General features: G+C 60.5%; 2 protein-coding genes across 2 annotated transcripts; one reads left to right on the top strand and one right to left on the bottom strand.

Annotated features, from left to right (window-relative positions):
• The first annotated feature begins 46 nt into the window (after positions 1 to 46).
• On the top strand, positions 47 to 4,388 carry ENDOG (endonuclease G). The gene is made up of 3 exons (XM_039229528.1): positions 47 to 1,767; positions 2,762 to 2,871; positions 4,041 to 4,388. Exons 1-3 carry the CDS (start codon positions 1,252 to 1,254, stop codon positions 4,321 to 4,323), a joined length of 909 nt encoding a protein of 302 aa, XP_039085459.1. The 5' UTR covers positions 47 to 1,251; the 3' UTR covers positions 4,324 to 4,388.
• SPOUT1 (SPOUT domain containing methyltransferase 1) lies at positions 4,380 to 12,065 on the bottom strand. Its single transcript, XM_039229527.1, has 12 exons — positions 12,009 to 12,065; positions 11,342 to 11,387; positions 10,918 to 11,043; positions 8,447 to 8,606; positions 8,117 to 8,206; positions 7,948 to 7,997; positions 7,612 to 7,742; positions 6,558 to 6,630; positions 6,354 to 6,452; positions 5,760 to 5,862; positions 5,420 to 5,567; positions 4,380 to 4,547 (listed from the first exon to the last, which is right to left on the bottom strand). The coding sequence occupies exons 1-12, from the start codon at positions 12,042 to 12,044 to the stop codon at positions 4,479 to 4,481; spliced, it is 1,131 nt and encodes a 376-aa protein (XP_039085458.1). The 5' UTR covers positions 12,045 to 12,065; the 3' UTR covers positions 4,380 to 4,478.

Below are 12,065 nucleotides of genomic sequence, written 5' to 3'. Positions count from 1 at the left end.
ACACCTTTGAGACCTCCCGGGAAAGTCCGAGCGGGGATGCAGCAGGAAGCTCTTGAGAGTGCGCGGAGAACAAGGCCAGGAAGTTCTTGTTGGAAGAATCCATTCAAGTCTTGGAGCTCAACCAAGAAGTTTGCAGCTGCGGAGAAGGGCGGGGGGTGGGGGGTGGGGGGGGGCGCTAGGGAAGTAGATGCTGCGCAGTGGATTACACCGCAAGCTGTTTTTGAGATTGACAAAACCCCAAGAGATAAGTCATACCCACAATCTAGAGAAGATCACTAGGAACGCGTTCGTCTCTGCTACATTGTTGTGGTCATTTTCTAGATAGTTTTATGTCCTATGTCCCGTCTCCCGTTAGGTGCTAAGCAAGTTGCTGTACGATTTTAAAATGTTTTTGGGGCTACACAGTATTCTGGTATGCTAAAAGTATCTGAAACTAGCCCCTATCTTGGAATATTTTGCTTATCCCAGCCTCCCTTATGAGTAATACTGTGGGGCAGGTTTCGTGGTTAAAATCCTTGCATTCCCCATTCATTTCCCCAGCTCGGTCCTCTGAGTGGGTTGAAAGGTCTGAACCTCTTTAAGGCGTTTATGCATACTGCCAGACTGACTTCTGGGATCGTAACCAGTTTCTGTTCCAACCAGCACTTGGCGTCAGCCGCCTGCATCCTTGTCCTGTCCCGGGGCTGTTAAGACACTTGCCAATGTCCTAGAACCCCTGACTTTCGCTGTAACGGTTGGGAGGGTAGGTTCTGGTGTCCGGCAGACCGGGGTCTTGGCCTTGTTTCCTTGTTCTGCCAACTAGGAGCTTCCTCTCTTGAAGATTAAATCACCTGGCGATGGAAGCAGCCTGACCCTTAAGTGGGACTCCTATGGCCAACGCGGAGGAGGGTCCCCGGCTGCGGTCCTGTGAGGGGGCGGGGCGGGGCGGAGCCGGGCGGCGGCGGCCAGTCACGAGCCAGGGGAGAGGTGACACGTACCGCCACCCCCTCCAGGCGTGCGAGTCTTAAAAGGGCAAAGAAAGGACGCTGGGACGTCCGCCGCGCGCCGGTCCAGACCCACTCAGTTGGGGTCCCCGGTTCCTCGAAGCGTTTGTGAGTGGAAGCGACGGGCATCGCACCCCTCCCTCACGCCCCTACCCTCCCCCGGCTCCGCCGAGGGCCCCGCACGCCGGCGCGGCCCCTTTAAGAGGCTCGCGGGTCGGCCGCCGGAGGTCGCGGGGTGTCCGGGCCGCCGCGGGCCGCGCTCCCCGCCATGCGGGCGCTGCGGGCCGGCCTGACCCTGGCGCTGGGCGCGGGGCTGGGCGCGGCGGCCGAGGGCTGGCGGCGGCGGCGGGCGGACGCGCGGGCGGCGCCGGGGCTCCTGGGCCGGCTGCCCGTGCTGCCCGTGGCGGCGGCGGCCGAGCTGCCCGCGGTGCCCGCGAAGCCCGGGGCCCCGGCGGGCGGCGCCCCCGGCGAGCTGGCCAAGTACGGGCTGCCGGGGCTGGCGCAGCTCAAGAGCCGCGAGTCGTACGTGCTGTGCTACGACCCGCGCACCCGCGGCGCGCTCTGGGTGGTCGAGCAGCTGCGGCCCGAGCGGCTCCGCGGCGACGGCGACCGCCGCTCGTGCGACTTCCGCGAGGACGACTCGGTGCACGCGTACCACCGCGCCACCAACGCCGACTACCGCGGCAGCGGCTTCGACCGCGGCCACCTCGCCGCCGCCGCCAACCACCGCTGGAGCCAGAAGGCCATGGACGATACCTTCTACCTGAGCAACGTCGCGCCCCAGGTAGCGCCGCGCCCCGGGCCGCGCTCCCCGCCCCCCGGAGCCTCGGCGCGCTCGCTGCGGAGCCGGGGAGCTGCCCGGGGCGCGCTCCCGTCAGGCGCCTGGTTGGTCGCCCCGCGCGCCCCAGGCGGGAGGCAGCGAGCACAGGGGCGCCCGGCACCTGGTCTGACCCTGCCTGACTGTGGGCACCTCCCTGAGCTTCGGTTTTCTCGCAGCAGCGCCGAGAACCCAGGACAGTGCAAACAAGAGCATTGAGCTCGCTTCCTGGTCCATGGCAAGCATTCAGCACATCCTCTCTGTAATGAGGAAATTGAGGCAGAGAGAGGCAGAGTGACTGGTCCATTGTCACACAGCAGGAGACCCTGGCAGTCTGTCTGGGGGAACGTGGGTTTTCAGCCATGGCCCCTACCCTGCCAGCCTTACAGGAGTCTAAGGAAAATAATTTACACAGTCAGCGGCGAGCAGTCACTGAGCGCCCTACCTCTAGGCCTGTTCCCAGCAGGGCCTGGAGACTTGACCTGCGGCTCTGGGTGAAGCCCGAGGGGTCTGAGCCTCCCATCTGACTTCTCTCCTAGCGCCGCAGCTCCCCGCCCGTTTAGAACATTGGCGAGCTCCAGGGCTGGAGTCAGGAGCAGATCCAGGACTTCCAGCCGGGCTCTGCATGTGGTTCAAACTGGGGAAGGAGCACGTAGGGCTGGAGAGCTGGCCAGCCTTCCCATGAGCCCCTGGGGGTTCCGATCCTGGGATGCTAGTCCCTCCCATTCCAGGTGGGCACAGGCTAGCACCCCCCCCCCCACCCCCAGCTCTGTCTGGCTCCACCCTCACAGCCAGGCCAGGTGCTCTAAAGGAGTCTCTGCTTCCTTGAACCTTGGTTTCTTCGGCATGCTCTCCCACCCCACTCCCTGTTGGACTGTCACAGCCTGGTGCCAGTTCCTGCCCTCTGGCGGTGGGGGACTGCGCCAGCCCGTGTCTCTGAGCCCCACGTCTCCAACCTTAGGTGCCCCACCTCAACCAGAATGCCTGGAATAATCTGGAAAAGTACAGCCGCAGCTTGACCTGCACCTACCAAAATGTCTACGTGTGCACAGGACCACTCTTCCTGCCCAGGTAAGGCTAGAGCGGGGGAAAGGGGGGGCTGGGGGCGCCAGGCCCTCCCGCCCACTAGAGGCCCCCTCCTGCCACTCACACCATCCAGCCTCGCCTCAGCCCCTGGGTCCACACTCAGCGCCACATCATGTCATCTGGTTTCTCGACACACCTGGCCGCTCCCTGCTTCAGGCCCCCTAATTCCACATCTACAGCCAGAGACCCGTGGGGGTGCCCCACTAGGCCGCGTCTCCTCTGCCCACGGCACCAGGCCCCAAATCTGCCTCTGCTCCTCTCTCCCACCTCACCTCTTGCCATGTGCCCCGGACTCCGCTCTGCCCAGATAGAAAGCCTTCCATCGGGCTCCTGCCTTCGGTCTCCCCTGCTTGGAGCAGCCCTCCTCGCTCTTCCCCCGGAGCCAGGGTGTGAACTCCATCGCCCTGACCCTGAGTCTCCACTCCGGTCCCTTTGCAGCCCTGCCTCCCAGGTGGAAGGGAGTGAGCGCCTCTGGGCATGCTCAGTGATTTTTCTGGCCTACTTACTGAAGACGGAGATGGGGGAGGCAAAAGGTTGTGGCAAAAGCCACAGGCCCGAGATAGAATCCAGGCCCGGGGCAGTGCCGTGGGCAAATGACCTCAATATCCTCTCCTGTAAAATGGGGATAACAGCCACTGCCTACCTCGTGGTTGCTTAGGAGTCAAGGGCGGGGGGGGGGGGGGGGGGGGGGGGGGGGGGGGGGGGGGGGAGGGAGTCACTGCGATGAGCGCTCAGCAGGGACTGGCCGAGGCACAGATAATTAGCGAGTGCCTCCTATGGCCTGCTGAAATGGGGAGGACCGGAAGTCACCCAGCCAGTGTCCTGGACACCGGTGCCTGAGCTGGCTCTGGGAATTCGTTGACCTTGCCTGCAGGGGAGGGTGGAGCATAAGCATGTGTCTGCAGGAAGGAAGGCGAGTGTCCACGAGGCCCGATTCTCTCGGTAACATTTACTGCCATCACCCACCCTGCCTGCCCCAGGGCTGGGCGTGAGGGAAACAGGGTAGGAGAGTGTTCGCCCTGCAGGGAGACCCCAGCCTCCTGGGGAGCCTAGAAGGGCCCAGAAGCCTCGCGCTGAGGTGGCGGTCCTGCCGGAGCAGCCTTGGATCCGACCAGGTGCCCTGAAAGGCCACGTGTGCCCGGGTCTGCCCGCAGGACGGAGGCTGACGGGAAGTCCTACGTGAAGTACCAGGTCATCGGGAAGAACCACGTGGCAGTGCCCACCCACTTCTTCAAGGTGCTGATCCTGGAGGCAGCAGGCGGGCAGATCGAGCTCCGCTCCTACGTGATGCCCAACGCGCCTGTGGACGAGGCCGTGCCGCTGGAGCGCTTCCTGGTGCCCATCGAGAGCATCGAGCGGGCCTCGGGGCTGCTCTTCGTGCCAAACATTCTGGCCCGGGCAGGCAGCCTGAAGGCCATCAGTGCGGGCAGCAAGTGAAGGCCGCAACCCTGCCAGACTTTGGGAACCGGGCTGCATTAACATTAAAGGTGGTGATTTTTGGAGACAAGTCGTGGCCGTGTCTGTGCTGGCGGAACCTCAGGAACCTCTGGCTTTCCTGCTGCTGCTCCGCTGTCGTGGGCCGGACGGGACCCTCAGCTGGGCCGGGTCCCTGCCTGGGTGAGGCCAGGCTGCAGGGCGGCCAGGGAGATGAGGATGGCTTCCTGGAGAAGTAAAGCAACGCGTTGGCTGGGGGCCTGGGAGGCTGGCGGGGGCCCGGCTCCCAGCCTGGCAGTGCTCTACCCGCCAGGGTCTGCCGCCCTCAGCGGTTCAGACCAGGCTCAGCCTCACCCTGCCCATCTGCCAGCGGCTGGCTGCACGCCGTGCCAGGGCCGGGCCCTGCCTCGCTCTTCCTCAGGGTTTCCCTCTAAGTGTGGATGGTCAGAATCATACCCGCCTCTCAGGGTCAGGATTAGGGGAGGCTACAGGCAGCAAGTTCTCAGTCCCTAGGACGGGGTGGGTGTGGGGGGGGGGGCCTCCTGCTGGGAGGCTGCCGGCCCCTGCAGGACCCCTGGGGACAGCCCGGGGCAGTCCACCTGCCTACTCCCCGCCCTGTGACAGTAACAGAAGCCAGGTGCCTACAGTGTGCTGCCTGTGTGACCTCACACATGGGTCCACCAGCTCCCCGGATGTCCAGGACACACATACTGTGTCCCGTGCTGTGCCCCACAGGACCGAGGTGCCAGTGAGGCCCAGTGGGAAGGGCGGCCCTGCCCACCACAGTCACGCGTGAGGAAGTGCAGCACGGAGCGCACAGCTGGGGAAACAGGCCCAGAGCAGGGGTGGCCAGGGTCACCCAGCCTGGGAGCAGCTGGATGGGCACCAGCACCCAGGGCTCTCGACCCCCCAGCTCACTCAGACGCTGTCCCTGCTGGAATTTGCTGTGGTCAGAGGCTGAGGCAGTGAGGAAACCATCTCCAGGGCAGGCTGCTGGACACAGCCTCGGGCAGGCTGGGCCACGCGTTGGACACACCCCTGGCGGGTGGCAGGGCTGGAGAACAGCCTGGGGTGGGAGCGGGGCGGCGGGCGGGCTCACCTCGGTGCGGATCGTGCGGCTGCCCTGGCTCGGGCACGTGTTGACATACAGGTCAAAGAGGACGCTGGGTTCGGCCACCTCCAGGTTGGGGTCGGCGTCCACTCCAGCTTCCAGCCCCTGCAGGCCCCCAAACACCACGAGAGCGTGCCTGCACCCCCGGGAGGGAGGGGGTCAGTGGCCGCTCCCTGAGGCCACACCGCATGCAGCTCCCCGGAGCGCTCAGCCCCCACCTCCAGCTATGCGGTGGGGGCCCAGGCCGTGTAGCTCTGCCCCCCACCCCCGGCAGACTGCTTCCGGCTCCATTCCTCCTTCCCCAGCCCCTGCCCCGGGCTGTACCCACCTGAAGCTGGGCAGCTGGGCAGAGGCCACATCTGAGCCTCTCTCCGATGTCCCAATGGTCAGGTCATACCCGTCCTGGAAGGGAGCCTCAGCAAACACGGCACCTGGGGGGTGGGAGTTCACCGGAGTCCCGCTTCCGTGCCACAGCTGTGTGTGTGTGTGTGTGTGTGTGTACGCACTAGGGCAGAGGGGTGGGGAGGGGGACTCCGGCAAGGGAGCCACACCCAGGCCCTCCACTGTTCCTGGGAAGTCCGGGACTGAGCAGGGGGAGCCCACGCATGCATTAGATTGGGGAAACCAAGTAGAGGGTGGGGAGGAAGGGGCTCTAAGAACTCCTATCTGGTCCTTCCGTCCTAGTCCCAGCCCCGCGGCAGACATTACTAATTGATCGTGATCGTTTCCCTCAGAAGTCCTTCACAGTATTCCAGGAGGCGCACTCAGGGAGATGGAGGCCCAGAAAAGGAAAGGCATTTGCCTAAGGTCACACAGTAAGGTGGCAGGACAAAGCCCCTGGTCTGCCTTGTGGGTCAGGCAAGGCTCTCTGTAGCCTCCCAGAGAGAGGCCAGATACTCAAAGGAGGAAGCTCTGTCCTTACTGAGGCAGGAGGCCAGGCGGACTGTGTAGCCCCAGTAGAGACCGGCTTTGGTGCGAGGGTCCTGCGAAGACACGACTTTACCCCGGTAGGTCTTGCTTTCTGGAGACGAAGCAGAGAGGCTGTGAAGAGGGGGCGAGGGACAAGGAGGTGGAAGGCGGCGGCCCTGAGCCCAAATGCTGGCCGGGCTGGGAACTTTCCAGATACCTGGGAGCTGCTTCTGGTTCAGCTGCACGGTCACTCGAAGTCCAGGCTCCAAGTTCTTGTCAATCTTCACCTCCTGGGGAAAAGCCACGAGAAATGGGTGCCATTCCCCCACAGGACCAGCAGGGGTCAGTGCTCTCCCCGATGTGGGGGAATTGGGGGGAGGGGGCCGGCCGGGGACCTAAGGGCTCCAGGTCAACCTCTGTCCCCTTTCTGTGGCACCTGCCAGACCTGCTCACAAGAGACCATTCCTGTGAAATGACTACCCCAGGACACTGGGCAGAGACGAAGGCTCTGGGCCTGGCACAGAGTAGGTAGTATTTCGTGAGATGAAATCCCAGTCTTTGCTGGGGCCGTGCCATTTACTAGCTGTGGCAGTTTGAGCGGGCCACCTAACCTCTCGGAGCCTCGCTCTCTTCATCTGTCAATCGGGAAACTCTCCGTAAAACAACAGTGGCTGTTCCAGTGCCCGGGCCTGGCATGAGGTAAATGGGAGGTGGGATGGATGACAAGCGATGTCCGCGTTTTGCGCCAGCTCTGAATTCAGGATATGGGGCCCTTTCTTTCCCTTTAGAGGCTTCTCGTGTTTCCTCCTTTCTTCTGGGTCTGGGCCATCCTGGTCTGCTTTTAGCCAATCATATCTGATCTGCTCTTTTTTTGCGGGAGGGAACCACACATGGAAGTCTTTCTGACTCTGACTCCAGGAGACATGAGCTTGGCCAGGCGGCCGAGGAGCGCGCCAGGCCCAGTGCGGGTCTGCATCCTCACTGGAGCCGCCCGAGAGGGATTCTGGACTTGCTGCTGCAGGGCTAGGCTGGGCTGGGTTTGAGCATGAGAACTATCTCCTGTTCATTTCCTTTTCAAGAAACCGTCCGTTTATGGCTTTATCTACTGAGCCCTGTTTCGGGGCACTTCTCTGGCCGAAACCTGCCATCAGTGGAGGAATTCCAGACCCAGATGCCTGGGTCCAGGGCTCCCCACTCACATGACCCTCCCTGCCCTCCAAAGCCAGGGCGTGTCCCCAGCGTACATCTCAACCCACGCTCCCAAGTCCTACCTTCTTCATGCCGCAGTTGACAAAGGACCCGTGGCCTGGCCGGGTGGGCCGGTCCACCACGATGCCTTCTCTGAACTCGGATTCCTCATCCTGACGCATGTGGTGAGGGCTGTCCAGGGGGTTCAGAAGCCCTGTTGGGGGGTGAGGGGACGGGGGCAAAAGCACGCAGCGGTATGAGTTCCAAGTTCCAGGTCACAGACCTGCCTCCTGCCGCCAGACACCGGCCTTGCCCTGCCTGGGCCTGCTCTCCCAACCGCGCTGCAATTTCTCAGGGTCTGGGGATGATCCATGGGAAACGGGGGTTAGCCCCCCCCCCCCCACCGGCCCCAGCCTTACCTGCAAACTGGAGATCCTGGTGCTTGGGGAAGAACGCCTTCCTTAGGTACCTGGTAAAGAACGCAGATCTCAGAAAGTTCCCAGGGGAAGCCACCTCCTGCCTGACCCGCACCTTGACCGCCCTCCCCACCCCACCACATGCAGGCCGGTCTGCCCTTCACCCCCTTACTGCGGACACTCCAGGTACTGCAGGATCCGGGCCAGCTGCACGCACGCCTGCCCCTTCTTGCCGACGCCCCTGAATTCACCCTCCACGGTCCTGGAGAGAGAGCGAGAGACAGGGCTTCCAGAGCCCACTGCGCTCCTTGCAAGAGCTCTTCCACCCAATCTGACCTGTGCGGTCCCCTGCTTTGTGACTCTTCCACCAGATTCACTGGGGGGCATTTCAGACCTTTCCCAGCCCAGGCGAGCAGGCAGCGAAAAAGCACAGAAGCAAAGCCAATCCAAGCAGCCCCTCCCTGCTCCCTGAACCCTGGGGCCTCGTTGGATGGCTCCTCACTTGGCATCTTGGCCTTCTTCATCGAACACCACGATCTCATCCACGCAGAAGATGGTGCAGGCCCTGGCAATCTGCCCGGCCAGGTAGGTGCGAAGCTCTGGCGACTGGGCGTTGTCCAGGATGGAGCCTGGCAGGGCCACGCTCAGGGTGTAGGGCCGACCTGGGCAGGGGAGGGTTGTTCATGGTCAGTCTGAGAGGCCAGGGCTGTGCTCTCCCTTCTCTTCCTCTAATCCCAGGGCTCAGAGTGAGAGAACTTTCCCTCCGGGAGGAATTTTGAGGTCAGCAAAATAGATCCAACTCCCCTTCGCAGGCCTCAATCTCCCCAGGAGGAAGATGGACCCCAGGGTCTCCGAGGCTCCCGTGAGGAGGGCATACGGCTGGGTAAGACTGGGGAGTGGTTAGGGACACTGGCCAAGTTCTTATGTTGGCTCCGCCCCTTACTGCCTCCGTTTCCAGCTGTCAAATGGGGATAGTAAAGACAGCTATTCTTAGTGCCTTTATATGTGTGCATTTACCCAATAACCCTAAAAAGTATTACCATGATACCATCAAGACGTGGAGAACCTGTGGCCCAGAGAGGCCAAACCTGTGGCCCAAGGTCACACAAAAAGCAAGATGGTGGAGATCTGGGTTCAGGCTGTCTCGCTCTAGAGGGACTGCCATGCTCTCCCTCCCAGAGTCGTCCAATGGGAGCCACATGCGGGAACACCCATGAAGGGCTTCTCTGGTGTGTAAAAGAGCTGACATGCTTAGTTTCTGTCGCCAATGGCTTAGAGATTATGTTATAACGCCCTAACCCTCTTGCGGGTTGGGTGTAGACAAGGGGAAAAGATACAATTTGTCAGGGTAGATCCAGGTGTACCAATGTGCAAGGACACCCAGGCTACAATGTGGGACGAGAAAAACCAGGTCCAGAAGCTCATGGATAAAGTGGTCCCACTTTTATAAAACTGTATCTGTATGTTCCCTGCACGTGTGTAAGCTGGTGTAACATAACATCTGGAGAAACTTTCACTGCAATGTTTGCTGGAATTTTTTCTTTCTTTATAGTTTTCTGTATTTGGGGGGGGGAGGGAGATTTTATTTTCAAGTTTATTTATTTACTGAGAAAGAGAGAGAGTGAGCGTGCGCAAGAGCAGGGAGGGCAGGGACAGAAGGAGAGAAAACCCCAGGCAGCCTCTGTGCTCACAGCACAGATGTGGGGCTCAATCCCATGAACCGTGAGATCGTGACCTGAGCTGAAACCAAGAGTCAGATGCTTAATTGACCGCGCCCCCGAGGTGCCCCAGGAAGGGAGATTGTTTTGGACAGACATTAATTAATGATATAAAAAAAAATAATCTTTTTTAAAGAAATTGTTTCTTGTTTTAAGATGTTTATTTATGTTGAGAGAGGGAAAGAGCACAAGCGCGAGTGGGGGAGGGGCAGAGTGAGAGGGACAGAGAGCATCCCAAGCAGCCCTCACAAATTGTGAGATCATGACCCAAGTCGCAACTGAGAGTCAACCGATGTTCCACTGACTGAGCCACCCAGGCGCGCCCTCCCCCGAGCCCCCCCCCCCCCGCCCCGGGGGAAAAAAAACCACATTCTTATTATAAAATCAAAATAAGGGACACCTGGCTGGCTCAGTCAGTAGAGCATGCAACTCTTTTTTTTTTTTTTTTTTAAAATGTTTTATTTATTTCTGAGAGAGAGACACAGTGTGAGCAGGAGAAGGTCGGAGAGAGAGGGAAATACAGAATCCGAAGCAGGCTCCAGGCTCTGAGCTAGCAGAACTCTGTCAGCACAGAGCCTGACGCGGGGCTCGAACCCACAAACCATGAGATCATGACTTGAGCCAAAGTCGGACGCTCAACCAACTGAGCCACGCAGGTGCCCCAAGCATGCAACTCTTGATATCAGGGTCATGAGATCAAACCCCACGGTGGGCATAGAGCTTACTTTAAAATATATATATATATAAAGGGGCGCCTGGGTGGCTCAGTCGGTTAAAGGGTCTGACTTCGGCTCAGGTCATGATCTCGCGGTTTGTAAGTTCGAGCCCCATGTTGAGCTCTCCGCTGACAGCTAGCTCAGAGCCTGGAGCCTGCTTCGGATTCTGTGTCTGCCTCTCTCTGCTCCTCCCCAGCTCATGCTCTCTCTCAAAAATAAACATTAAAAAATTTTTTTAAAGTAAAATCAAAATAAGTAAATGAAAAACTAAATTAAAACACACAAAGCGCTCAACGAAAAAGTGAAAAACCACCATCATGATGACCATGAGTCCTGGAGACAGGAAGTTATGATATTTGACACTTACAGCCCACAGGATTTAAACCTACCTACGTGGGAGGTGAGGATTCGGTTTTCCCGGCCTCTCCCATTCTCTGGGCCTCAGTGTCTCCATCAGGACAACATGGCTGCACCCCCTGGACTCTAAGGTCCCTTCCAGTGGGTCACTGGCTGCCCTGCCCGGGACCCGGCCTGCTCACCCTGGTCCCCTCTCTGTGCGCCTGCCTCTTCTTCCTGCTGGCGCTTCGCCTCTTCTTCCTGGGCCCGCTGTCGCTCCAGTTTTTTCATCAGCTTGAGGTCCTTCCACTTCGTTTTCTCCTCTTTCTCTGGATAAGAGGACATCTGGATTGGTGGCGGGGAGAGGGCTTGGGCAGACAGCGCCGTGGAGCAGTCGAAGAGGTGGTGGCGTCTGAGCAGGACTCAGCCTGGGCTCTCCAGCGCCGTTTAGTGAACAGCCAGAGGAGCCATACGGGCTTCTGGCCCCTTCCTTCCCATTTTGGGTGCTGTGGGACCCAGAGGGGACAAACGCGGTGGCTCTCCCCAGGGTTCAGCAGTGCACTGCTGGAGTGGCGCTGGGCAAGGTTCAGTGGATCCCCCACCGCTGACCCCCAGCCCCTTACTTACTCTGTTGCTTCCATTTTCGCCACTCGACCCTTTGGCCGTGTTCACCCTGGAGAAGAAATGGGAAGAGGTGTAGGAGTGAGGATGAATGATCACAGCTAGGGGGTGGGGGTGGGGGGGAGTCCAACTTTCTGTTTCGAAGTTGCCCCCTCCCTGTAAAACGGGGTTGGTGAGGAACACCCCCACACGGCCACCCTAGGGAGAACATCGGGGGGCAGGGCCCTGCTATGCCCTAGTGCCTAATACCAGGTCTGGCACACAGTAAGCATCCATAAGTTGTTGAATGAGGTCTCAAAGGAGAGAAGAGGAAACCGGCTCAGAGAAAGAGAGCCCGCTTGCTGTCACCCTGGGAGTCAGAAGATACGCCACGAAAGGACTGGAGATGGAAGGCAGGGTGCAACCTCCGGAATCGGGGCTCCGCCCAGAGTAGCCGCAAGGGGGCTCGGCAACGGGTTACCTGCCGCTGTCCCGGCCCGGGCCCCACCCCCGGTTCTCATCCAGGCAGAGGCGCACGCGGCTACGAACATGAGGCACCCCGGGGCTTCCGGCCTCGGGTGGGCGACAAACAGGGAACGGGAAGCAAGACACTGCCCCGCCACGGGCCCCCACGCGGCTCGTTCTCGCGCCCCCACCCCCTGTCTTGCCCGGGACCGCACGTCCCGCCACCTACCGGACCGCAAGGCCTCTTCTTGACACGCTCCGCCATGTTCCCCTCACGCCGCCGGCC

Source organism: Hyaena hyaena, unplaced genomic scaffold (assembly GCF_003009895.1).
Source record: "Hyaena hyaena isolate Hyena2069 unplaced genomic scaffold, ASM300989v1 scaffold_38, whole genome shotgun sequence".
NCBI lineage: Eukaryota > Metazoa > Chordata > Mammalia > Carnivora > Hyaenidae > Hyaena > Hyaena hyaena.
Note: the sequence above shows the minus strand (reverse complement) of the source record. Positions and strands in the feature narration are given on the sequence as shown.

Bases quoted from the DNA above. Each gene is read 5' to 3' on its own strand.
- SPOUT1 (XM_039229527.1), bottom strand. From the start codon at position 12,044: ATGGCGGAGCGTGTCAAGAAGAGGCCTTGCGGTCCG. The intron at 11,044-11,341 runs GTAAGTAAGGGG...CCTCTTATCCAG, and splicing joins GCGAAAATGGAAGCAACAGA to AGAAAGAGGAGAAAACGAAG. The intron at 5,568-5,759 runs GTGGGTACAGCC...CCGGGGGTGCAG, and splicing joins GCCCAGCTGCCCAGCTTCAG to GCACGCTCTCGTGGTGTTTG.
- ENDOG (XM_039229528.1), top strand. From the start codon at position 1,252: ATGCGGGCGCTGCGGGCCGGCCTGACCCTGGCGCTGGGCGCGGGGCTG. The intron at 1,768-2,761 runs GTAGCGCCGCGC...CTCCAACCTTAG, and splicing joins TGAGCAACGTCGCGCCCCAG to GTGCCCCACCTCAACCAGAA. The intron at 2,872-4,040 runs GTAAGGCTAGAG...GTCTGCCCGCAG, and splicing joins GGACCACTCTTCCTGCCCAG to GACGGAGGCTGACGGGAAGT.